At 48.8% G+C, this 26,517-nt stretch overlaps 1 protein-coding gene across 3 annotated transcripts in view; it reads left to right on the top strand.

The window, feature by feature from the left end:
• The first annotated feature begins 15,019 nt into the window (after positions 1-15,019).
• Positions 15,020-26,517, top strand: part of CNOT10 (CCR4-NOT transcription complex subunit 10) — a 144,692-nt gene continuing 133,194 nt past the window's right edge. For 2 of the 3 annotated variants that reach the window (XM_075315238.1, XM_075315236.1), the window contains exons 1-5: positions 15,020-15,091; positions 18,599-18,687; positions 22,108-22,202; positions 22,858-23,019; positions 23,745-23,895. In XM_075315238.1, coding sequence (XP_075171353.1) covers positions 18,666-18,687; positions 22,108-22,202; positions 22,858-23,019; positions 23,745-23,895 — 430 coding nt within the window. In that variant the 5' untranslated portion in view covers positions 15,020-15,091; positions 18,599-18,665. Of the gene's footprint in view, positions 15,092-15,137; positions 15,189-18,594; positions 18,688-22,107; positions 22,203-22,857; positions 23,020-23,744; positions 23,896-26,517 lie in introns of those variants that run through there. The other variant, XM_075315237.1, reaches the window with a different exon arrangement.

Genomic DNA, 26,517 nt, shown 5'->3' with positions numbered 1-26,517 from the left:
CTCCTTGTTAAATATGTGTTCACCCCAGGTGAACACATATTTGAGATACTAGTAACGCCGCCAAAACCCCGCCCACCCGTGGCTAAACCCCACAAACTTACAAGAGACCAATTGGACTGTTGAGTAGGCGGAGTTTAGCCGCGGGTGGGCGTGGTTTAAGAGGCGAAAAGAGCCGTTTAGATATTTTATTGGCTCTCCCTGGTGATCCGGCTCCTGACGGTCACAGCAGGGAGCTGGATCTTTGTGTCGGATCATTCATGACCACTGCAGACGTGACTCGAGCTGGGTCTGTGTAACAGTTACTCAGGGGCATGGGAGTCAGATTGTCAGCCAGGGCAAACGAGTACCTCTGGGCAGGAGTCAAGACCCCAGGGACGGTACGAAGGAGCCCCACTGGAATCTGGGCATATACGGGGCACAGGGCCCTAGGTCAAGCGCAAGTTTTAGACTGTTTGGCAAATACCTGCACAGTGAGGGCTCTCCATGGGCCTCACTGACCTACAGATCCGGGGACATCAGCAGTAAACTAGGATCAGGGTTCGGACACTTACCTCCCCACAGGGTCCGCACTGCCAGTCGAACGTACGTATCGCTGCCCCACAGTGGAGGGACCCCCACAGTTCCAAGCTTCAGGGTCTTAACCACACTGAGAGTGCCGGGGAAAGAGCAACCTGAGTCACTATCTGGCACTGGCAATACAGAGGCCGGAACCAGCCGTCCAGGGTCCACAGTGAGTAGTCTGTTAAAGACAACCTGGTGTGGTCTTCATTTTTACCCCAATATATCTCCCAGGCACGGCCCTACCTGCAGAGGGCCTACCATCACAGCTGTCACTACCACCATTCCTGGGAGTACCCACATTGAGCAGTGTCGGTTCTCCATCCTTGACCGCAACCCGCAGGTGGTGTCACATGACAAAACTTATCTCCCTTGTAAATACACCCCATTAACAAAAGGGGCCCAGAGCACGGGACCGGACAACGGCCACTAGAGTGACATCCCCGTCTGTTACCGCCCGGAACCGAGTACCCCCTTCTCTGGGCGCTACAGATGCAACACGGTCAGACAAGTAGTAAACTTTTCTGGCCATATGGATCCCCTGGGTAGATTTACATCAAGATTGTGGCAACGACTTTTCTCAAGTACTGCGCCTATCCCCATGAGCCACCCCCGCCTTGAGAGGCCCATAGATATATAGCTTTGACCCCGGTGAAACTGAATAGGTGCAGGTCAACTCTCCCCCCTCCCCCTCTTCCTTTGCCCCTCTTTCCCTATAATCTCTATCTCAGGCTATTCTCTTTATACCGCTCTCTTTTCTCAGTAGCTTGTATTAGATTCTTTGTCTTTTTTGCTCTCTTGATAATTTTTCCTCATAAGTACTTTCACTTGTAGTAATCCCAGATAGGGGAAAGTGTTATTTGAATTATTTGTATTGTATTGATGAAAAATCAATAAAATATTTGAAACTAAAGGTATGTGTGGTAAAAAAAGGAGCAGAGAATTTCAGGAAAAGAATATATCGCCAACCGTTAGGCATGGTGGTGGATCAATCATGCTTTGCAGTTGTTTTGCAGCCAATGGCATGGGGAAACATTTTACGGGTAGAGGAAAGAATGGATTCAATGAAATTTCAACAAAATCTTGATGCAAACATAACACCATCTGTAAAAAAGCTGAAGTTGAAAAGAGGATGGCTTCTACAAATGGATAATGATCCCAAACACACGTCGAAATCTACAACAGACTACCTCAAAAGGTGCAGGCTGAAGGTTTTACAATGTCCCTCATAGCCCCCTGATCTCAACATCATTGAAAATCTGTGACTAGACCTCAAAAGAGCAGTGCATGTAAGACGACCCAGGAATCTTACAGAATTGGAAGACTTTTCCAAGGAAGAATGGATGAAAATCCCTCAAAGACTAATTGAAAGACTCTTGGCTGGCTACAAAAAGCGTTTACAATCTGTGATATTTGCCAAAAGGGGTGCCACTAGGTACTAACCATGCAGGGTGCACAAACTTGTTGGCCCATTTTCATTTTTTTGTTAATTTAAAAATGTAGAAGATGAAAATATTTTTTTTGCCTACAATACAATGGAAATGATCATCCATTAACTGTATGTCTTTTAGATAGCATTTAATCTTCAGCTTGCTTAACTATTCACAATAACAGTAATTTTGACCTGGGGTGTACAATCCTTTGCATACTAGTATACAAGCTGTACACTGACTACTTTACATTGTATCAAAGTGTCATATTGTCAGTGTTATCCCATGAAAGGATATAATAAAATGTGAGTGTTCTCACTTTTGTGATATACTGTATACACACACACACACACACACACACACATTTATTGAGGTGTCTATACAGTATATGGGTCCATGAGGTAAGGTGACTCATTTCCACCTTCAAAGCAGGTGGAATAGTACGTTATGATGATCTATTGGACTGCACAGGGCCCATATATTGTCCTACCACAGTGGTCTACTTCTCTGTGTCCGCTCGTGGTGGGTATATGATATAGTTAAAACTTCAATCATAGCACAAACTTGTAGGATTTCAGGTAAGTTAATCCTACAGCTGGCCACACACAGACAGTCTCCATAAAAAAAATAAAAAAAAAAAGAAACTGACTTGAAAGGGCCTGTGCACACATTGCAGATTTGTCACGTTTTTTTTCCTGATGCCATCAAAGTGAATTAGAATCCTGAAGCCTCATGCACACGTTTCTCATTTTGTACTTGCAGATTTGGTGCAGATTTTGATCTTCAGCATGTCAATTTTTTTTGCGTTTATGTTGCAAATTTCACTCATTCTAATTAGTGGGAAAATCTGGACCAAAACCGCATCCAAAACAAGGCAAAAACGCGCATTACAGAAATGTTGCTGAAATTTCAAGACCAAATTCTTCCCATACACCCATACATTAAGGCTATGTGCCCACGGGAGCTTGTTTCTGCGGATTTTACCGCGGAAAACCTGCGGGTTTTTCTGGATTTTCCAGATAAATCCGCAGGTTTTAGCATGTACAGTCACTCCCCATGTTATCTTATGGGACATGGGGAGTGCTGTGTCCACGCTGCCGAAAGTGCGGCTGCCGAACATGCTGCGGATGTCCGCATCCGCGCGTATAATTGCATGTCAATTATTCAAGCGGAATTACCTGCGGATGTCCCGGCCCTCCGCTAATTCGCATGAATGTCCCCATGTTTCACGCAGCTATTCCGCTGGAATCTCGCAGCTAAAAATAGCTGCGGACGCCGGCGAGCAGCTGCGGGAAACATGCGCTCGTACCTGCGGATACATCCACAGGTACGAGCGCCCGTGGGCACATAGCCTAAGGGTTATTTCCATCTTCATAAACTGTCTTTGTCAGATAGTGCTTGTTATGGTAGGTTCACATGAGCGTATAAAAAAATCGATCAGTTTCATCCAAAAATGATTTATTTCTCCTGTCATCCGTGTGCTGCTCGTTGCTGTACAGCTGCAGTCAGGGCCGTATTTACCATTAGGCACCCGTGGTCCCGTGCCTAGGGCGGCAGGATGCAGGGGGCGGCACCTTCTAGCAGTAAAAAAAAAAAAAAAAAAAAAAAATTTTTTTTTTTTTTTTTTTTTTACACATTCATTAAATCCGCTGTATTTTCAGAGGGGGGAGAGGCGCACCTTTATTTATTTGTATCCACGTCAATTAAGACGCGAATGCAGACAAACTGCAGCGGCCGGGCACAGAGAGCTGATTGACCCCGGAACTGCCAGCGCCTGCACTTCCGGGGTCACAGGCGCACCAATCAGCTCCTTCCTCTGTGCTGCGTCCAATGCTGTATGGATTTCACATGCAGAGCTCACAGCAGGACGCTGCAGTGGACGCCGCGATGGAAGCCGGTGTCAGAAGAGGATACTCACGTGAGCCAGGAAGATGACGGCGGGCCCTGGAGCAGGTAAGTGCTCGCAGAGCTGAAGATTCATAAGGAGCGTGGGGGTGTCTCTAATGCAGACTGGAGATCTGCGTATGGGGTGGGAGGAGAGAGGCTGATACTGGGGGAGACTTGGGGGAAGAGAAGCTGATACTGGGGGAGGCTGGGAGGAGAGAGTATGATGCTGGGGAGGCTGGGAGGGGGGAGGCTGATGTTGCGGAAGGCTGGGATGGGGGGAGGCTGACGCTGGGGGAGGCTGGGAGGAGGGAGGCTGATGCTGAGGGAGGCTGGGAGGGGGGAGGCTGGGAGGAGAGAGGCTGATGCTGGAGGAGGCTGGGAGGAGGGAGGCTGATGCTGAGGGAGGCTGATGCTGGGGGAGGCTGGGAGGAGAGAGGCTGATGCTGAGGGAGGGGGAGGCTGGGAGGAGAGAGGGGGAGGCTGGAAGGAGAGAGGCTGATACTGGGGGAGGCTGATGCTGGGAGAGTTTGGGAGGAGAGAGGCTGATGCTGGGGGAGGCTGGGAGGAGAGAGGCTGGTGCTGGGGGAGGCTGATGCTGGGGGAGGCTGGGAGGAGGGAGGCTGATGCTGGGGGAGGCTGTGAGGAGGGAGGCTGATGCTGAGGGAGGCTGGGAGGGGGAAGGCTGGGAGGAGAGAGGCTGATGCTGGGGGAGGCTGGGAGGAGGGAGGCTGATGCTGAGGGAGGCTGATGCTGGGGGAGGCTGGGAGGAAAGAGGCTGATGCTGAGGGAGGCTGATGCTGAGGGAGGCTGATGCTGGGGGAGGCTGGGAGGAGAGAGGCTGATGCTGGGGGAGGCTGGGAGGAGGGAGGCTGATGCTGGGGGAGGCTGGGAGGAGGGAGGCTGATGCTGAGGGAGGCTGATACTGGGGGAAGCTGGGAGGAGAGAGGCTGATGCTGGGGGAGGCTGGGAGGAAAGAGGCTGATGTTGAGGAAGGCTGATGCTGGGAGAGGCTGATGCTGCGGGAGGCTCGGAGGGGGGAGGCTTTTGCTGGGGGAGGCTTGGAGGAGGGAGGCTGATGCTGAGGGAGGCTGATGCTGGGGGAGGCTGGGAGGAGAGAGGCTGATGCTGGGGGAGGTTGATGCTGGGGGAGGCTGGGAAGGGGAGGCTGATGCTGGGGGAGGCTGGGAGGAGAGAGGCTGATGCTGGGGGAGGCTGGGAGAAGAGAGGCTGATGCTGGGGGAGGCTGATGCTGGGGGAGGCTGGGAGGAGAGAGGCTGATGCTGGGGGAGGCTGGGAGGAGGGAGGCTGATGCTGAGGGAGGCTGGGAGGGGGGAGGCTGGGAGGAGAGAGGCTGATGCTGGGGGAGGCTGGGAGGAGGGAGGCTGATGCTGAGGGAGGCTGATGCTGGGAGAGGCTGATGCTTCGGGAGGCTCGGAGGAGAGAGGCTGATGCTGGGGGAGGCTGATACTGGGAGAGGCTGTGAGGGGGGAGGCTGGGAGGGGGGAGGCTTATGCTGGGGGAGGCTGGGAGGGTGGAGGCTGGGAGGGGGGAGGCTTATGCTGGGGGAGGCTGGGAGGGTGGAGGCTGATGCTGGGGGGGCTGATGCTGGGGGAGGCTGGGAGGAGTGAGGCTGATGCTGGGGGAGGCTGGGAGAAGAGAGGCTGATGCTGGGGGCAAAGAGGCTGATGCTGGGGGCAGAGAGGCTGATGCTGGGGGAAGCTGGGGGAGAGAAGCTGATGCTGGGGGAAGCTGGGGGAGAGAGGCTGATGCTGGGGGAAGCTGGGGGAGAGAGGCTGATGCTGGGGGAAGCTGGGGGAGAGAGGCTGATGCTGGGGGAAGCTGGGGGAGAGAGGCTGATGCTGGGGGAAGCTGGGGGAGAGAGGCTGAAGCTGGGGGAGGCTGGGGGGAGAGAGGCTGAAGCTGGGGGACGCTGGGGGGAGAGAGGTTGATGCTGGGTGGTCTGGGGGGAGAGAGGCTGATGCTGGGGGAGGCTGATACTGGGAGAGGCTGTGAGGGGGGAGGCTGGGAGGGGGGAGGCTGATGCTGGGGGAGGCTGGGAGGGTGGAGGCTGATGCTGGGGGGGCTGATGCTGGGGGAGGCTGGGAGGAGTGAGGCTGATGCTGGGGGAGGCTGGGGGCAAAGAGGCTGATGCTGGGGGCAGAGAGGCTGATGCTGGGGGAAGCTGGGGATGAGAGGCTGATGCTTGGGGAAGCTGGGGGAGAGAGGCTGATGCTGGGGAAATCTGGGGGAGAGAGGCTGAAGCTGGGGGAGGCTGGGGGGAGAGAGGCTGAAGCTGGGGGACGCTGGGGGGAGAGAGGTTGATGCTGGGGGGGCTGGGGGGAGAGAGGCTGATGCTGGGGGAATGGGAGAGAGGGGCCAATCCTAGAGACAGAGGACAAGGGTTGAGGGATAGTGCAATGACAAAATCGATGGCGGGGGAGTGTAAGGACTCAGAATGAGAGGGGGGCAGCATTGGGAGCTCATTATGGAGAAGGGGCAGCATGTGTGGGCTCAGTATGGAGTGGAGCAATGTAGGGGAGTCAATATCAAGAGTGGGGTAGTGTGTGTGTGTGTGTGTGTGTGTGTGGGAGGGGTGTCTCAGCATAAGCGTTAGTGTGGTGGTCTTAGGATGAGTGGGGCAGCATGGAGGTGTCATTATGAAAAAGAGGAAGGCAGCATTAGGAGCTCATGGAGAGGGGCAGCATGCATGGGACATTGTGAGGAGGGAACAGCATGCATGGGAAACTGTGAGGAGGGAGCAGCATGCATGGGACACTGTGAGGAGGGGGCAGCATGCATGGGACACTGTGAGGAGGGGGCAGCATGCATGGGACATTGTGAGGAGGGGGCAGCATGCATGGGACATTGTGAGGACGGGGAAGCATGCATGGGACATTGTGAGGAGGGGGAAGCATGCATGGGACATTGTGAGGAGGGGGCAGCACGCATGGGACATTGTGAGGAGGGGGCAGCACGCATGGGACATTGTGAGGAGGGGGCAGCATGCATGGGACATTGTGAGGAGGGGGCAGCATGCATGGGAAACTGTGAGGAGAGAGCAGCATGCATGGGACATTGGGAGGAGGGGCAACATGCATGGGACATTGTGAGGGGGGACAGCATGCATGGGACATTGTGAGGAGGGAGCAGCATGCATGGGACACTGTGAGGAGGGGGCAGCATACATGGGACATTGTGAGGAGGGGGCAGCATGCATGGGACATTGTGAGGAGGGAACAGCATGCATGGGAAACTGTGAGGAGGGAGCAGCATGCATGGGACACTGTGAGGAGGGGGCAGCATGCATGGGACACTGTGAGGAGGGGGCAGCATGCATGGGACATTGTGAGGAGGGGGCAGCATGCATGGGACATTGTGAGGACGGGGAAGCATGCATGGGACATTGTGAGGAGGGGGCAGCATGCATGGGACATTGTGAGGAGGGGGCAGCATGCATGGGACATTGTGAGGGGGGACAGCATGCATGGGACATTGTGAGGAGGGAGCAGCATGCATGGGACACTGTGAGGAGGGGGCAGCATACATGGGACATTGTGAGGAGGGGGCAGCATGCATGGGACATTGTGAGGAGGGAGCAGCATGCATGGGACACTGTGAGGAGGGGGCAGCATGCATGGGACATTGTGAGGAGGGGGCAGCATGCATGGGACATTGTGAGGAGGGAACAGCATGCATGGGAAACTGTGAGGAGGGAGCAGCATGCATTGGACATTGTGAGGAGGGGGCAGCATGCATGGGACATTGTGAGGACGGGGAAGCATGCATGGGACATTGTGAAGAGGGAGCGGCATGCATGGGACATTGTGAGGAGGGAGCAGCATGCATGGGACATTGTGAGGAGGAAGCAGCATGCATGGGACACTGTGAGGAGGGGGCAGCATGCATGGGACATTGTGAGGAGGGGGCAGCATGCATGGGACATTGTGAGGAGGGGGCAGCATGCATGGGAAACTGTGAGGAGGGAGCAGCATGCATGGGACATTGGGAGGAGGGGCAACATGCATGGGACATTGTGAGGGGGGACAGCATGCATGGGACATTGTGAGGAGGGGGCAGCATGCATGGGACATTGTGAGGAGGGGGCAGCATGCATGGGACATTGTGAGGAGGGGACAGCATGCATGGGACATTGTGAGGAGGGAACAACATGCATGGGACATTGTGAGGAGGGAGCAGCATGCATGGGACATTGGGAGGAGGAGGCAGAATGCATGGGACATTGTGAGGAGGGGGCAGCATGCATGAGACATTGTGAGGAGGGGGCAGCATGCATGGGACACTGTGAGGAGGGGGCAGCATGCATGGGACATTGTGAGGAGGGGGCAGCAAGCATGGGACATTGTGAGGAAGGGGTAGCATGCATGGGACATTGTGAGGAGGGGGCAGCATGCATGGGACATTGTGAGGAGGGGGCAGCATGCATGGGACATTGTGAGGAGGGGGCAGCATGATGTGAGGAGGGGGCAGCATGATGTGAGGAGGGGGCAGCAAGCATGGGACACTGTGAGGAAGGGGCAGCATGCATGGGACATTGTGAGGAGGGGGCAGCATGCATGGGACATTGTGAGGAGGGGGCAGCATGATGTGAGGAGGGGGCAGCATGATGTGAGGAGGGGGCAGCAAGCATGGGACACTGTGAGGAAGGAGCAGCATGCATGGGACATTGTGAGGAGGGGGCAGCATACATGGGACACTGTGAGGAGGGGGAAGCATGCATGGGACACTGTGAGGAAGGGGCAGCATGCATGGGACACTGTGAGGAGGGGGCAGCATGCATGGGACATTGTGAGGAGGGGGCAGTATGCATGGGACATTGTGAGGAGGGGGCAGCATGCATGGGACATTGTGAGGAGGGGGCAGCATGCATGGGACATTGTGAGGAGGGGGCAGCATGATGTGAGGACAATGTGCAGATCATATTTCATAATTGAGGAAGGTGTGGTGGGTATAATTTATAAGGGAGGGCAGTGTGTAGTTTATTAGGGGCAGTGTGACAGTCACAGTACATAAGTGGGGACGGTGTGGTGGGAATATTTTATACTCATTCTATGTTTTGATGTGCCTGTGGTGATCCCCATTGGGGGGGTTAGTGCCCTTCGTTTCTCATTGATACTTTTTCAAGTGTTTTACAGAGTAGATCTGCCTTAAACAGATGTCGTGTGCGAAAACTCAGTGTTACGTTGTCACTAAGGCTACTTTCACACTTGCGTTGAACGGTATCCGTTGCATTGCGTTGTGTAACGGATGCAACGGATGTGTTGCATATAGTGACACAACGGATGCAACGGATGCTGCAAAACAACGCAATTCGTTTTGATTTTTTTTTTTTTTTTTTCCCGGTTTTACCAGCGGCAGACTATAGTGAACGATCAGCTGATCGTTCCCTGCAGCCGGCCGCTGGGTGATCAGCTGATTGCTCCCAGTAGCCGGCCGCCGGGTGATCAGCTGATCGCTCCCACCCGCCGGGTGATCAGCTGATCGCTCCCGGCTGCCGGGTGATCAGCTGATCGCTCCCGGCTGCCGGGTGATCAGCTGATCGCTCCCTGCAGCCGGCTGCCGGGTGATCAGCTGATTGCTCCCGGCCGCCGGGTGATCAGCTGATCGCTCCCTGCAGCCGGCCGCCGGGTGATCAGCTGATCGCTGTCACTTGCCGGCGCCCGGGCATGCCGGCGCTCAGCTGAGCGCTGTGACTTGCCGGCGGCCGGGCATGCTGGTGGCCGGTCATTCAGCTGAGCGCTGTCGCTTGCCGACGGCCGGGCGCTCAGCTGAACGTTCGGCCACCGCGAGCCAAAATAAAGTTTGATTTAAAAAAAAAAAAAAAAAAAAAAAAAAAAAAAAGAGCATGCGCAGTGAAATCCAGAGGATTCCGCTGCTCAAAATAACGTTACATGCTGCGTTCCTCCCGCTGGGCGGAAGCAACGGAGCGTCGCCCAGCGGAAGCAACGCAGCTCCTTTTGGTACAATCCGTCAACCATACAAGTCTATGGGAAACAGCGGAATCCGTTAACGGATTCCGCTGTTTCCCAAAAGGGCGGATTGTAACGGAAGGAAAATAACGCAAGTGTGAAAGTACCCTTAGGGGCGCGACCACTTAAAGTGCCTAGGGCAGCACGAAGGCAAAATACAGCCCTGGCTGCAGTTATTGCTTATTTACAATTTACTACGTTACAGAATTGTAATGTATCTGTAAAAATCGGTGCAAAACTGTGGCATCTGACTTTTTTTCTAGCACCCATAGACTTGAATGGGTTAGGCACATCTGATTTCCGGACGAAAATCATGCATGTTGTGATTTTTTTTTTTTTCTACCACATTTTCAGTTAAGGCCGCTTTACACGCAACGACGTCACTAGCGAGATGTTGTTGGGGTCACGGAATTCATGACGCACATCCGGCCTCATTAGCGACGTTGTTGCGTGTGAAACGCTCGAACGACCGTTAACGATCAAAATTACTTACCTTATCGTTAATCGTTGACGCGGCGTTTTAATCCCAATTTTCGTTGTTGCAGGACGCAGGTTCTTCGTCGTTCCTGCGGCAGCACACATCGCTACGTGTGACACCGCAGGAATGAAGAACAGCACCTTACCTGCGGCCGCCGGAAATGAGGAAGGAAGGAGGTGGGCGGGATGTTCGGCCCGTTCATCTCCGCCCCTCCGCTTCTATTGGGCGGCCGCTTGGTGACGTTGCTGTGACACCGCACGAACCGTCCCCTTAGAAAGGAGGTGGTTCGCCGGCCACAGTGACATCGCTAGGCAGGTAAGTACGTGTGACCGTTCCTAGCGATGTTGTGCGCCATGGGCAACGATTTGACCGTGACGCACAACCGATGGGGGCAGGTGCTTTCACCAGCGACATCGCTAGCGATGTCGCTGTGTGTAAAGTGTCCTTAAGTGAAAAAAATTGGTCACCTGCACTGCCCCATTGAGTAACATTAGTCCCAGTACTGTCTGTTATTCATGGATAGCACTTGAACTGAAAATATCATCGTGTGTACGAGGCTCAATCCCCCCAGCCCAGGAGCTGTGGTATGATCAGACCATGTCCCTGTACAGTCAGACACATCCTTTACACAGTACATAGCAGGGACATATATATACAGTTAGGTCCAGAAATATTTGGACAGTGACACAATTTTCGCGAGTTGGGCTCTGTATGCCACCACATTGGATTTGAAATGAAACCTCTACAACAGAATTCAAGTGCAGATTGTAACGTTTAATTTGAAGGTTTGAACAAAAATATCTGATAGAAATTGTAGGAATTGTACACATTTCTTTACAAACACCCCACATTTTAGGAGGTCAAAAGTAATTGGACAAATAAACCAAACCCAAACAAAATATTTTTATTTTCAATATTTTGTTGCGAATCCTTTGGAGGCAATCACTGCCTTAAGTCTGGAACCCATGGACATCACCAAACGCTGGGTTTCCTCCTTCTTAATGCTTTGCCAGGCTTTTACAGCCGCAGCCTTCAGGTCTTGCTTGTTTGTGGGTCTTTCCGTCTTAAGTCTGGATTTGAGCAAGTGAAATGCATGCTCAATTGGGTTAAGATCTGGTGATTGACTTGGCCATTGCAGAATGTTCCACTTTTTAGCACTCATGAACTCCTGGGTAGCTTTGGCTGTATGCTTGGGGTCATTGTCCATCTGTACTATGAAGCGCCGTCCGATCAACTTTGCGGCATTTGGCTGAATCTGGGCTGAAAGTATGTCCCGGTACACTTCAGAATTCATCCGGCTACTCTTGTCTGCTGTTATGTCATCAATAAACACAAGTGACCCAGTGCCATTGAAAGCCATGCATGCCCATGCCATCACGTTGTCTCCACCATGTTTTACAGAGGATGTGGTGTGCCTTGGATCATGTGCCATTCCCTTTCTTCTCCAAACTTTTTTCTTCCCATCATTCTGGTACAGGTTGATCTTTGTCTCATCTGTCCATAGAATACATTTCCAGAACTGAGCTGGCTTCATGAGGTGTTTTTCAGCAAATTTAACTCTGGCCTGCCTATGTTTGGAATTGATGAATTGTTTGCATCTAGATGTGAACCCTTTGTATTTACTTTCATGGAGTCTTCTCTTTACTGTTGACTTAGAGACAGATACACCTACTTCACTGAGAGTGTTCTGGACTTCAGTTGATGTTGTGAACGGGTTCTTCTTCACCAAAGAAAGTATGCAGCGATCATCCACCACTGTTGTCATCCGTGGATGCCCAGGCCTTTTTGAGTTCCCAAGCTCACCAGTCAATTCCTTTTTTCTCAGAATGTACCCGACTGTTGATTTTGCTACTCCAAGCATGTCTGCTATCTCTCTGATGGATTTTTTCTTTTTTTTCAGCCTCAGGATGTTCTGCTTCACCTCAATTGAGAGTTCCTTAGACCGCATGTTGTCTGGTCACAGCAACAGCTTCCAAATGCAAAACCACACACCTGTAATCAACCCCAGACCTTTTAACTACTTCATTGATTACAGGTTAACGATGGAGATGCCTTCAGAGTTAATTGCAGCCCTTAGAGTCCCTTGTCCAATTACTTTTGGTCCCTTGAAAATGAGGAGGCTATGCATTACAGAGCTATGATTCCTAAACCCTTTCTCCGATTTGGATGTGAAAAATCTCATATTGCAGCTGGGAGTGTGCACTTTCAGTCCATATTATATATATATAATTGTATTTCTGAACATGTTTTTGTAAACAGCTAAAATAACAAAACTTGTGTCACTGTCCAAATATTTCTGGCCCTGACTGTATAAGATAACAGAACAGGAACAGTTATAACACAGCCAATTGCGGAAATTTTTTATATAAGAGCTATTATTTGTGGGAAAACCCTTTTAATATTTTTATTTCCAGTTCGTTGCCTTAAAGGGGTATTCCCATCTCCAAGATTCTATCTTAAAATGTAGTAGGTGTAGTAATAATAATATTAGCAAATACTTCCAATTAGAAATGTAGTATAGTTCTCCTGATAAGCTATGTCACTTACCTCATGTGCTGGAATGGCAGTAGCTTAGGTATCCATGGTTACAACCACAAGCAACTAAGGGGTACTTCACACACAGCGAGATCGCTACTGAGATCGCTGCTGAGTCACGGTTTTTGTGACCTCATTAGCGATCTCGCTGTGTGTGACACTGTGCAGCGATCTGGCCCCTGCTGTGAGATCGCTGCTCGTTACACACAGTCCTGGTTCGTTTTTTTATTGTTGCTCTCCCGCTGATAAGCACACATCGCTGTGTGTGACAGCGAGAGAGCAACAATCCTGAATGTGCAGGGAGCAGGAGCCGGCATCTGACAGCCTGCGGTAAGCTGTAACCAAGGTAAACATCGGGTAACCAAGGTGGTTACCCGATATTTACCTTCGTTACCAGCCTCCGCAGCTCTCACGCTGCCAGTGCCGGCTCCTGCTCCCTGCACATTCAGGATTGTTGCTCTCTCCCTGTAACCATACCCGATGTTTACCTTAGTTACCAGTGTCCGCAGCTTCCAGACGCCGGCTCCGTGCAAGCGCAGCGTCGCTTCCACGTCGCTGCTGGCTGGGGGCTGGTCACTGGTTGCTGGTGAGATCTGCCTGTTTGACAGCTCACCAGCGACCATGTAGCGATGCAGCAGCGATCCTGACCAGGTCAGATCGCTGGTGGGATTGCTGCTGCGTCGCTAAAGTGTGACGGTACCCTAACTGTTCCTATATGCGTGTGCCTAACCTTGGATTTCTAAGCTACTGTAATGCCCTGCACATAAGGTATGTGACATAGCTTTTCAGGAGAACTATACTACATTTTAGGTATTTGCTAATATTCTTATTATTAGGCCGGAGTCACACTTGCGAGTGACTTATGTGAGTCTTGGATCGCATCATCCGGCATGGCCGTACACTCTCTGGACCGGAGCGGGTTGGCTGCATGTATTTCTATGTCGCTGAGACAATTGTGTCCGGAGAGTGTGCGGCCGTGCTGGATGATGCGATGCAAGACTTGTGCGAGTCACTTGCAAGTATGACTCCGGCCTTACACCTACTACATATTGGGATATGATGTTGGAGATGGGAATAACCCTTTAAAGACTGGCCACCGCTGCTGGACAACAGAACATGCAGTGTTTCCAAGCTCCTATCTATTGAGCATGTAAGCTGTTTTGAAGCTGGCCAGGATTGCTGGAGCATGCGGTGACCTCCTAATCCCAGCCATCTTGGGAGCAGTGCCTACAAGGTGGACAGCAGCAGTGTTTCATAGACATCGAACTGTAAAGAAAGGTTAGAAGGGTCATCTGGCACTGTGCTGTGCAGCTCTGGTCGCTCCTACCAGGAACAGCTGATCGGCGGGGTACCCGGTGCCACACCCTACTGGTCAGACATTGATGACCTCTCCTAAAGATAGGCCGTGAATGTGAAAGTTCCAGACAATCCTTCTAGGTATTAATATCTCATAAATGGCTGCAAATTGAATAAGTGGTGGATTGTAAAGGAGCTTGTTTGTGCAATATCTGATAATATTCATCTACAGAAGTAACCATTTGACTGTTATCTATGCCCATAGCTTGTGACTGTCGTGTAATGAGACGGCTTTTGGTGATGTGTCTATATATATATATATAGATATAGATATGCACATACATACATATATAAAGCGCACTAGATTCTTGTGTTATATTGTTACAGGTCTCTAAACTGTAAATCAGCAAATTCCCAGAGCTGCCAGTCTGCAGTAGTTCATCCAGGCCACTGTAGGCACACATTGTCAGCCAGTGCATTATCATTTAGCGCAGTGTCCTCCAACTCCAGTCCTCAAGAGCCACTAACGCTGCCTGTTTTCAGGATTTCCTTAGTAATATCACCTCTCCAGTGATTGAATTATCACCTGTGCAATACTAAGGAAATGCTGAAAACATGCACTGTTGTTGGCTCTTGAGGACTGGAGTTGGGGATCAATGATGTAACAAATCTTTATGAGGCCATCAGCCCAGGGCAGCAGCGGCCATGATCCTGTAGACTTTTCATTGATCACATGACCTCATATTAGGCTACTCATTTATGGACTTCAAAAAAATGGCGCCGCACTGTACCCGTCCGGGCGCACGGAAGTGACGTTCTGGAGACGGAAACGCAGAATTTGTACGTTGGCAAAGGGGAGAACAGTGCGCAGGCGCAGAGTGACAGCTGCCGCTTCGCTCGGCGGGTAGTCTCACCGGTAGGTTACGGTTGTGTTGTCGTTCACTCGGCGGGGGGGCAGTGACCCGGGGAGGGAGTATGTGAGGCGGGCGCTCCTGAGTACAGACGTGCCGTGCTGCGGTGGGTGACACTGCGTCCTCTATCACTGCGCCGGGTGGAGCTGCCTCTGTCCCGTCCTCCCCTTCTCCCCAGTGCCCTTCTGCCGGTGGCAGCAGCTGGCGGCGGCCTGTGCCCACTGTGCTGCGCCTAGATCTGTCCTAACTGCTCTGTATAAGTGACGGCAGGAGTGTAGAGAAAGTCGTGTCCCGGCTCCTCAGTGTCTATGGACTTTGGGTCAAGTTGTAAAATCTTAGATACTCATCTTAAAGGGATTGTCTATTGTAATGCCTGGCTTGTTCTGTATTAAAGGGATTGTCTATTGTAATGCCTGGCTTGTTCTGTATTAAAGGGATTGTCTATTGTAATGCCTGGCTTGTTCTGTATTAAAGGGATTGTCTATTGTAATGCCTGGCTTGTTCTGTATTAAAGGGATTGTCTATTGTAATGCCTGGCTTGTTCTGTATTAAAGGGATTGTCTATTGTAATGCCTGGCTTGTTCTGTATTAAAGGGATTGTCTATTGTAATGTCTGGCTTGTTCTGTATTAAAGGGATTGTCTATTGTAATGTCTGTCTTGTTGGTATATTTTTTGCACTTGGCTCAAGGTGAGTGGCGCTGTCTACCCTCCCTCATCTTCTGATCCTCCCGGCTCTGCTGGGCTTTGTGCTCCCTCAGGTGCTTGATAAGCCGATCTGTGTTTTGCTGGAGCTGTGGATCAAGGGCGTCAGTATCTGATGGTCGGTGATGGTGGACTCCCCAAGATCTCGCCTCCGTCGTGTCCTTTGGGGCACAGCCCACCTGATAACAATTATTATTAATATACCTTACATGTCTCCTTTTTTCTGTGTGGGGTACGTGTCCTGGGACCACACTGATCGCTCCCAACATTTGTCTTGTGTGCTGCTTGGGCTGCTTTCACACTACGTTTTTTTTAACATCCGTCATGAACGTTTTTTTAACGCAAAAACAGATCCAGTGCAAATGCGTTTTCATTTCAGTGCATGTGCAATGGACTCGCATCAACATGCATTTACCTGCGTGTGCTTGCGTTATAGTGAGGATCCAGCGACTTGCAGTTTTTTAACTTTTTTCAAAAACGCTACTTGTAGCGCTTTTGAGCTGCGTCCAAATACTGCAAATTGCTGGATCCTGACTAAACAGCACGCAAACGCATGTGAACGCTGGCATGCTGATAGACAGGATCCTGCTTGCTCTACTGAGCATGCACAGAAACCAGCCTGTCGTGATCAGTCTCTCTCCCCCGTCCCTCTCTCCCCCGTCCCTCTCTGCCCCCGTCCCTCTCTGCCCCCGTCCCTCTCTGCCCCCGTCCCAGAGTGGCGGACGCTCGTAACCAAGGTCTTAGTTACCCGATGTTTACCTTGGTTACATGTGCAGGGAGCCGGCTCCTAGCAGCTGCGGACGCTCGTAACAAAGGTAAATATCGGGTATTCAAGCAAAGCACTTCACTTAGTTACCCGATATTTACCTTGGTTACAGCTTACCACAGCTGTCAGATGCCGGCTCCCAGTCTCGCGTTCAGTTCCCCTCACTCCCAATCACATGATTCCAATGCCCGCCCATAAACTTCATGTGTCAGGATCCTGCAAAATAACAGTTTGCATGCGTTTTTCTCTGCAAAAACAGGATCCGCTTTTGCAGCAAAAAAAGTTCATGACGCATGCTAAAAAAAAAACGTAGTGTGAAAGCAGCCTATGGCTAAGTTCACATTTCCGTTGATTTGTATCAGTCACATGCGTCGCTTGACGCATGTGACTGATGCGCTGTTCAACGCTGTACAACGGATGACAAAGAACAGAATTCTTTGTCGGATTCCGTTGTGTGCGGGGGGCGGAGTTCGGGGGCAGAGCCGAGCGGGGGGCGGGGCCAGGCGCTGAGGATGTCAGTGGAAGTGCTGCGGTCTGCATGGCTGGGGACAGGTGAGTGTATCTGTGAGTGAGTGTGTGTGTATGTATGTATGTATGTATGTGTGTGCACATGCAAAGTGCGGGAGGGGGCGGAGCCGAGCGGGGGGCCGGGCCAAGCGCTGAGGATGTCAGTGGAAGTGCTGCGGTCTGCATGGCTGGGGACAGGTGAGTGTATCTGTGAGTGAGTGAGTGTGTGTATGTGCATGTATGTATGTATGTATGTATGTATGTGTGTGCACATGCAAAGTGCGGGAGGGGGCGGAGCCAGGCGCTGAGGATGTCAGTGGAAGTGCTGCGGTCTGCATGGCTGGGGACAGGTGAGTGTATGTGTGAGTGAGTGTGTGTATGTGCATGTATGTATGTATGTATGTGTGTGTGTGCACATGCAAAGTGCGGGAGGGGGCGGAGCCGAGCAGGGGGCGGGGCCAGACGAGGGTGTCAGTGCTTGTCTGCATGGCTGGGGACAGGTGTGTGTGTGTGTGTGTGTGTGTACATGTGCGGAGTGCGGGAGGGGGCGGGGCCGAGCGGGGAAGTGTCGGCCTCCCTGCACACGTAACCAGCCTAAATATCGGGTAACAGCAAAGCACCCGATGTTTACCTTGGTTACCCGATATTTACCTTGGTTACGGGCCTACACCGCTTAGCGCTGGCTCCTTGCACCGTAACCAGGGTAAATATCGGGTAACCAACCAAAGCTGGTGACGTGTGCAGGGAGCCAGAGAGCATGCGCAGCGAAATCCGACGGATCTCGCTGCTCAAAAAACGTTACATGCTGCGTTCCCCCCGCCCGGCGGTCAGTCGTTCCACGACTGATCAGTCGGGCGGAGGGTGCAACGCAGCATCATCAGTCACAATCCGCTGCTCATACAAGTCTATGGGAGCAGCGGAATCCGCTAAACGGATTCCGCTGTTTACAAGAGCAGCGGATTGTGACTGATAGATTTTAGCGGAAATGTGAACTTAGCCTAAGAAAGTGGGAGGTGACTGCACCTCATCACGGCGGCATGTAGGCTCAGAGACTTTCTATGATCCGGCGCGGGAGGGTCTCCGGATCCGGACAGCAGTTTATTCGCCGTGAAAATAGAATATAGGTGCCCCCTAAACTAGACTTACATAAGTAATGCTTGGTTCTAGAACACTGGACATGCTGCGTTGTATTTTGTGTTTTTCAGTATCACCCTTCGCAGGATCTCTGCTACCTGTAGCTTTGAATAGAAAGATCTAGGGGCTGAAGATCAGGACAGATCTTCCTCATCACATCAGTATAAGCCTATGCAACATAGCAGCAACTCATTGCCTCAGCCTGGCATTGTACCCACCTTATGATTTCACCCTCTAGATATAGACAAGGGGCAGACACTTTTGATTAAAGCCTACTTGGCTGTATACACATGATGACTTTTGAATGTAGCCTCCTGTTTATAGATGATGGAGATGATCACATTTCTAGATTTTGTATTAATATTATGTAGAGTGGGGCTTAATGTTTTCTTTCATTTACAGGTAGGAAATACAATTCTATGTGAAGCAGAATTAAGGATTCAGGATAAGTATTAATCTGGAATCTTTGAAGAATGGCTGCAGATAAAGCCGGAGGTAAACGTGTGTCCTTCTCTGACTTCCCAGCAGTTTACGCACCGTTTACGGAGATTATTCTCTACTGTCAGGAGAAGAACCTCTTTTGTATTATTTGGCTTCTACTTCTGAATTACCCCTTAGATTAATAAGTGAACTTGAGGCGTGGAACTACTGTCAGACGTGCATGCGTTCCATACAGGCACTTAGAGGAGCTGCACTACGGAAAGTCACTGTTAAGTCCTAACTCAGTGGTTGTCCAAGAAGTCTGAAACCTGTGACCGTCACCAATGCAGGGAATGGGGGTGTTCTGAAAAAATTAAAGGGAACCTGTCTGGTCCCCTATGACCTCCAACCCAGCAGTATTTGCATGTCTACCCAAATTCCTTGCCTATCTTGCCCTGTATAAAGCTGTTTACAAAAGCATTTATAAAGTGTGCCGTTCTTATGCTAATTAGGCCTATAACTAGTTGATGGGACGTTGTTTCCCAGACTAGTCGGCCCTCTTTCTATGTTATCATGCCCCAGTGGGTATGATAACATAGAAAATGATAAAATGATTTTCCACGAGCTGGCTTCACAACAGCTCCTGGAGGTGTTGCGCATGCGCTCTGCTCTTTTCAGTAGCATCTGTGCAGCTCAGAAGCAGGGTGGGTGTATGCTTCCCGGCTTCATTGAGATGCACTGTGCATGATTGGAAGGGCAGAAGCTGTTTATCTGATCATACATAGTGCACCTCGATGAAGCCGGGAATCGTACATGTGGCTTCAAAGGCACACTAAAGCTGGGTTTACACACTGCAACATCTCAAACGACATCGCTGTAACGTCACCGGTTTTGTGACGCAATAGCGATGTTGTTTGCGATGTTGCAGTGTGTGAATCATATCAGCGACCCGGCCCCTGCTGTGAAGTTGTAATCGTTACAAATCGTTCAGGACCATTCCTAGGTCCTTTGTTTCCCGCTGTGCAGCAAGCATCGCTGGAAAGTTTCAGTGTGTGAAAGACTTTGCAGAGACTTTGTTAGCAACTTCCCTTTCAAAAGGCTGCTTATCAACGTCCCCAACAACCAGCTAGGTCGCTCTGCAGGTCCGGATCGCTGTTGAGTTGTTGGCCAGGTTTGCCTGTTTGACAGCTCACCAGACACTTAGCAGAGACTTAGGGAGGTCGCTGTTACGTCACAAAACCGGTGACGTTACAGCGATGTCCTTTGCGATGTTGCAGTGTGTAAACCCAGCTTAACTCTGCCGAAATGAGCCTCTCGCAAGATCTCAAAGACCTGCGATGACGCCGGCTTGTGGAAATCATGTTATCATACCCATGGGGGTGTGATACAGTGTTATCTACTATATCAGAAGGTGATCACTTATACCAATCACCGGGTGAGGAACCATGGGCTGTGAAACTGGACTGCTATACTATATGCAAATCAAATATAATTTTAACCACTGACACGATTTGTTGGTCATTAAATTGAAAACATCTTCTCTAGGAGGTATGTGTGTATATAATGTGTGCGTGATTACATATATATATATAATATAATATATTTGTGCCTTGCGAAAGTATTAGGCCCCCTTGAATTTTTCAACCTTTTCCCGGATTTCAGGCTTCAAACATAAAGATAACATTTTTAATGTTATGGTGGAGAATCAACAGCAAGTGGGGCACAGTTGTGAAGTTGAACAAAATTTATTGCTTATTTTAAACTTTTGTAAAAAAGAATAAACTGAAAATTGGTGCATGCAATATTATTTGGCCCTTTACTTTCAGTCCACAAACTCACTCCAGAAGTTCATTGACGATCTCTGAATGATCCAATGTTGTCCTAAATGACTGATGATGATAAATATAATCCACCTGTGTGTAATCTAGTCTCCGTATAAATGCACCTGCTCTGTGATAGTCTCAGTGTTCTGTTTAAAGCACAGATAGCATCATGAAGACCAAGGAACAACACAGACAAGTCCGTGATACTGTTGTGGAGAAGTTTAAAGCCGGATTTGGTTAGAAAAAGATTTCCAAAACTTTAAACATCCCAAGAAGCACTGTGCAAGCGATCATATTGAAATGGAAGGAGTATCATACCACTGCAAATCTACAAAGACCCAGCCGCCCATCCAAACTTTAATTTCAAACAAGGAGAAGACTGATCAGAGATGCAGCCAAGAGGCCCATGATCACTCTGGATGAACTGCAGAGATCTACAGCTGAGGTGGGAGAGCCTGTCCATAGGACAGCAATCAGTCGTACACTGCACAAATCTAACCTTTATGGAAGAGTGGCAAGATGAAAGCCATTTCTCAAAGATATCCATAAAAAGTGTTGTTTAAAGTTTGCCACAAGCCACCTGGGAGACACCAAACATGTGGAAGAAGGTGCTCTGGTCAGATGAAACCAAAATCGAACTTTTTGGGCAGAATGCCAAACTGTTTAGTGTAAAAGCAACACTGCTCATCATCCTGTACACACCATCCCCACTGTCAAACATGATGGTGGCAGCATCATGGGTTGGGCCTGCTTTGCTTCAGCAGGGACAGGGAAGATGGTTAAAATTGATGGGAAGATGGATGGAGCCAAATACAGGACCATTCTTGAAAAAAACCTGTTGGAGTCTGCAAAAGACCTGAGACTTGGACGGAGATTTGTCTTTCAACAAGACAATGATCGCAAACATAAAGCAAAATCTACAATGGAATGGTTCACAAATAAACTTATCCAGGTGTTAGAATGGCCAAGTCACAGTCCAGACCTGAATCCAATCGAGAATCTGTGGAAAGAGCTGAAAATGCTGTTCACAAACGCTCTCCATCCAACCTCACTCAGCTCAAGCTGTTTGCAAAGGAAGAATGGGCAAGAATTTCAGTCTCTCGATGTGCAAAACTGATAGAAACATACCCCAAGCGACTTGCAGCTATAATCACAGAAAAAGGTGGCACTAGAAAGTGTTAACTTAAAGGGGCTGAATAATATTGCACGCCCCAATTTTCAGTTATTTTTTTTTAAAAAGTTTAAAACAAACAATAAATTTCGTTCAACTTCACAATTGTGTCCCACTTGTTGCCGATTCTTCACCATAAAATTAACATTTTTTATCTTTGTTTAAAGCTCGAAATGTGGGAAAAGGTTGAAAAATTCAAGGGGGTCGATTACTTTCGCAAGGCACTGTGTGTGTGTGTGTGTGTGTGTATACACACTGTATATGAGAGAAATGCATTCTGTGCACTCTCTCATGCAGTAATGCAGCCTTCAGGTTTGTATAGACACCATACAATAATATATACATTGTATGGCCAAGTGACATTTCCCTCAGTAATGTCACCTGGGCAATCTAGTTTCATTTTTGGAGGTTTTTTTATGTTTTAAGATTGAGCACTTAGTAGAAATACTCAGAAAGTTTACTTTTCGTGGTTTTAATTTCTTGGTTTTAAATTGCCTTTAGAGCAGAGCACGGAAAAGAGCGAGGGTTCAGCGAATTGCTCCGGTATCTCCGATCAAGAAAAGGAGCTGTCCAGATGTTCTTTTCAAACATTCACGGTAATTTCTATCAGTTTTTTTTTGTTTTGTTATACAGATGAATTCACACTGCTCTTATTGGTCATTTTAGTGCAGCGTTAGCTAGTGAACCCATTGAGCATCTGTGGGGAATCCTCAAACAGAAGGGGGAGGAGGGCGAATAATACTATTCATCACTGGCAATAGAGATTTTTGAGTATCTCCAAGATAGCTTAGCATGTCGTCCATGTAAAGGGAGATCTTTTCTTCTATTACCCCAACATTTAAACCCATTTTAAACTGAGGTTCAGTTGCGATGGCAAACACAAGAGGAGACACCCCTGCCTTGTGCCCCTCCCTAGTTCCATTACCACCAATACACTGCCACACAAAATATTGACACTATGGGCACAATTTGGCCATTTTCACTTAGGAGTGTACTCACTTTTATTGCCAACGGTTTTGATTAATGGTTGTGTGTCGCGTTATTTAGAGGGCACACCCAATTTACACTGTTATACAAGCTGTACACTGACTACTTTACATTATATCAAAGTGTCATATCTTTAGTGTTGTCCCATGAAAGATATAATAAAATAATTCCAAAATGTGAGAGGCTTACTCCCCACTTTTGTGGTATACTGTGTATGTGTGCATACATTTTTTTTTTTTGTAATGAAGTTATTTTGTATGCCAGGCTGGAAACTATGAAGCTTGTCTTCATCATCTAAGTGACCTGAAAGAAATCAACAAGGATGATTACAAGATAATGCTGAACATGGCAGTCGCTGAGTTTTATAAAAGTGAGCAGAGCAGTACAGACAATTTAAAACAGACGCTAAACCATCTAAGAAATGAGGTAAGAAGGCGATTCCAGTTCACGATTATGCACAATATGTAGCTCCCATTGCATGGAATGGGAACTGCGCATCAGTCCCCAAAAAATGGCCACTATATAGTGTACGAAGCTGTGGTGTCCTGACTACATACCCTGTTTATTTTGTACCACCATTGGTTTTGGAAGCAGTTGGTCATTGGGCTGCCAGGTGCTGACACCACTGGATTAGGTTAGGCTATCAATATCATGAACCATCCCGTTAAGTTCAGTTCTGTGGTTCAAATTAAATTGCACTGAGTTTCATTATAGGACAGTCTGCATTTAGAAGGGTGTACTATTAAGAGGCTATCCACTACTTTTACATTGAAGGCCTATCCTTGGAATAGGTCATCAATGTCTGATCGGCCGGAATCCGACACCCCACCACCAGGTGTTCTCGGTGCCGGAGGCGGATGCAGGCAGCTGGAAAAGCTTAGTTTCGGTGCTGCCCTGATAAATGATAGCGACTGCCGACAGTTACTGCACATCCACCTGCCATTCAAATCAATAGGTGGATGTTTAGTACCTAACAGCTCTGGAACTGAGCATATCCGCTTGCCGCAGCCTCCGGCACAGAGTACAGCTGATCAGCGAGGTGCAGAGTGTTGGACCCAGACCGATCACACATTCCTAAGGATATGGACAACCTCTTTAATATGATAATCCCAGCTTTGGATGTTGAGCCATCTTTATGAACTTGCTTATAGGTTCATTCGGCTGTAGATGAGATGGACAGCTTAGATGATGTGGAAAACAGCATGCTGTACTACAACCAGGCAGTCATCCTGTACTATCTGCGCCAGCACATGGAAGCCATTGCCATCGGTGAAAAGCTTTACCAGTTCATTGAGCCCTTTGGTGAGTTTGACTCTTGATAGTTTACATGAAAGTCTGTGTAAATTTGCTTCTTCCTTCAGTTTCTTTCTTCCTTCTTATCATGGACTTTCTTCATTGATGCCTTTTTCATTACCGTATTGTTCACTCATGTGAAGCGTTGTTCCATTTACCCTGGCCACTGATCGGCTACATGTAAACTCACCAGCTGTCAGTTCCCGTCCAGACGGCCAAATGCACTTCCATGTTCACAGGATGATCGGGTTCGTGCTTGTAAACAGTCATTGCTCTTGGCAGCTCATGTACTGTCTATAGAGGACGAGTGCTGTCCAGAATATCTAATTCAACCATCATATGGGCATTTTGCCCATTATGTAGGTGATTGGCAGCCTGTTTACACTGGCCGAGTGTCTGTAAACAAGCGTTCTGAAAGCTGTGTGATTTACAGTGCTCCGAGAGGATCTCTTCTTCTGATTTGACCCCGTGATATTAATTTATACAAATCACTTTGTTTTTCTTCCATGTATGAAGAGTTCAGCCACTCCATCCTTTTACTCCGCTCTCATCCATTTGATTGAAGCAATAAAATGTGCTCTGTGAATGGCCTTTATACAGCTTGAGCTCCTTGCAGGGTGGCATCAGCCATGTAGGTCTGTGTTTAATGGATTCTCTCTTTCTCCATGCGTTGGGGTTAAAGTAGGAACCTTAGGAGGCAATGGACTCATCAGGACAGGGTTTTTTTGTTAAAGCATGTTGGATTTTGACTTCCTGGCCAGAACATCATGGCATACCCACCGCTTATCCCACATCCCCATGGAGCATACACATAGGATGTGTGATTTGTACGCAGTCCACTGCTTTAAAGGGTATTTTCCTATTCCACAACATATACCATGAATCTTTGATAGCGCTGGTTCCCACCTCCACAATTGTCATCTGACTCCCATTCTGCCCAGTGTGTCAGATATTCATAGCATACATATACTACATACTGTATTTTTTCTTTTTTTAGGGGTGAGGGGTCATCTGCTTCATTCACATAAGAACGTTCTCAATTCTGCTGTTTGTATTGTGAAAACTGCTGTCAGATCAGCTTTAACATACATTTGCTATATGTTGGAACCTTAAAGCAGATATCACAATACAAAATGCATACTTTGTCAGATGGATCTCTTGGAACTGATGAGGCTGATATACTTATTTTGAAAATCCATATCAGAATGGCTGTAAAATCATTTGTGAAAGTAGAAACTAAATTTCCACCCACTTAACCTGATCAGTGTCCCTCCTCCCTGCTGTGGCTGAGGTCAGTGCTCGGACAAGCTGCAGCTGTCAATCAGGCTGGTTGGTTGGAGACTGAATACATCTGAATTCTTGTGGAAAGTCCGTGTGAGCAGAATGATTGGACAGCTACTCTCACATGGATATTCAAAGTAAGTGCTCCAGCCTCACCAGGCTCAAAATATCTACTGAATAATATGTACATATGCATTGTGAGATCCAGAGGCAGATCCACTTTAACCTCGTGTAGATAGTGTTTTTTTTTTTTGGTTTTTTTTTCTGTGTTTAGCTCTTTGAAGGGGAACTTTATATGTTAAACATTTATCCGCAAGCAACACGTTATAATGCAGGGTTTTGTGAGTTGATTAAAGTCTGCAATGTTCTGAGGTCTGCTGACACCTAGAGACTAGACTTTTATCAGAAGACCGAGCAACCCCTTTAATGTAGAGGGTTGTGAAAAAATCCAGTATAACATGGCATGTATTTATAGACTATGGACACCTTTTCACCTTTTTTTTGTATTGTTCTTTTTCTTCATTAAGTCAATATTTTACCAGTCTGCACAGAAAATAAAAATCTGGCTCTGATTTCGAATATGGGATATTGTATAATTCCGGTCATAGTATGAAGAAGGAGGAAAGCATCAAAGGTCTCAGGGAGGATGTAGATGAGGTGAAATTCTAATCCAGCATGTATTAGGCTATGTGCCCACGCTGCGGAAAATTTGCAGAATTTGCCGTGATTTTTTTCGCGGATTTGTAAAAAATCCACAGTACAGCGAGTCCCCAGCCGTCTCTATAGCATTTGGGGAGTGCTGTGCCCATGCTGCGTTTTTTTTTCCGTAGCGGAAATAATGCGGATTTCTTTGCAGAAAAATCTGCAGCATGTCAATTATTCCTGTGGATTTTTCCGCACGATCCCATACTTACCTGCCTTGATAGAAGACACCGGGAGGAGCGCAGTGGAGCCAGGAGGTGGGTGGGGCCTGCTCGATCTCCAGTCATGTGACAGCCGGATCTAGTTCAGGCCTGCCCACCTTCTCCTGCAATGTGCAGACAGACACAGTGGGAGAGTGAAGTGCTGCGTGATGGAGGTAAGTATGAACTCCACGATCACTCCAGCACTTGTTCTGCATTGAGGATGCAGTGCCGAAGCCATGGTACTGTATCCTCAATGCAGAATGACCGCAGCACATCCGCAGCATGAAAACAGACAAAGTTGTGCTGCGGTTTTCTGGGAGCTCCTGCAGAATGTCCTGCGGATGTATCCACAGGACACTTTCCCCGTGGGCACATAGCCTTACGGTGAATGAAGGAATGATGATTGCAGCTTAGAACTTAGTTCAATCAATTACCGTAAAGGTAA

This window comes from Anomaloglossus baeobatrachus, chromosome 6 (genome assembly GCF_048569485.1).
Source record: "Anomaloglossus baeobatrachus isolate aAnoBae1 chromosome 6, aAnoBae1.hap1, whole genome shotgun sequence".
Classification (NCBI taxonomy): Eukaryota; Metazoa; Chordata; class Amphibia; order Anura; family Aromobatidae; genus Anomaloglossus; species Anomaloglossus baeobatrachus.
The sequence above is the reverse complement of the archived record's forward strand: the minus strand, read 5'-3'. Positions and strand labels throughout refer to the sequence as shown.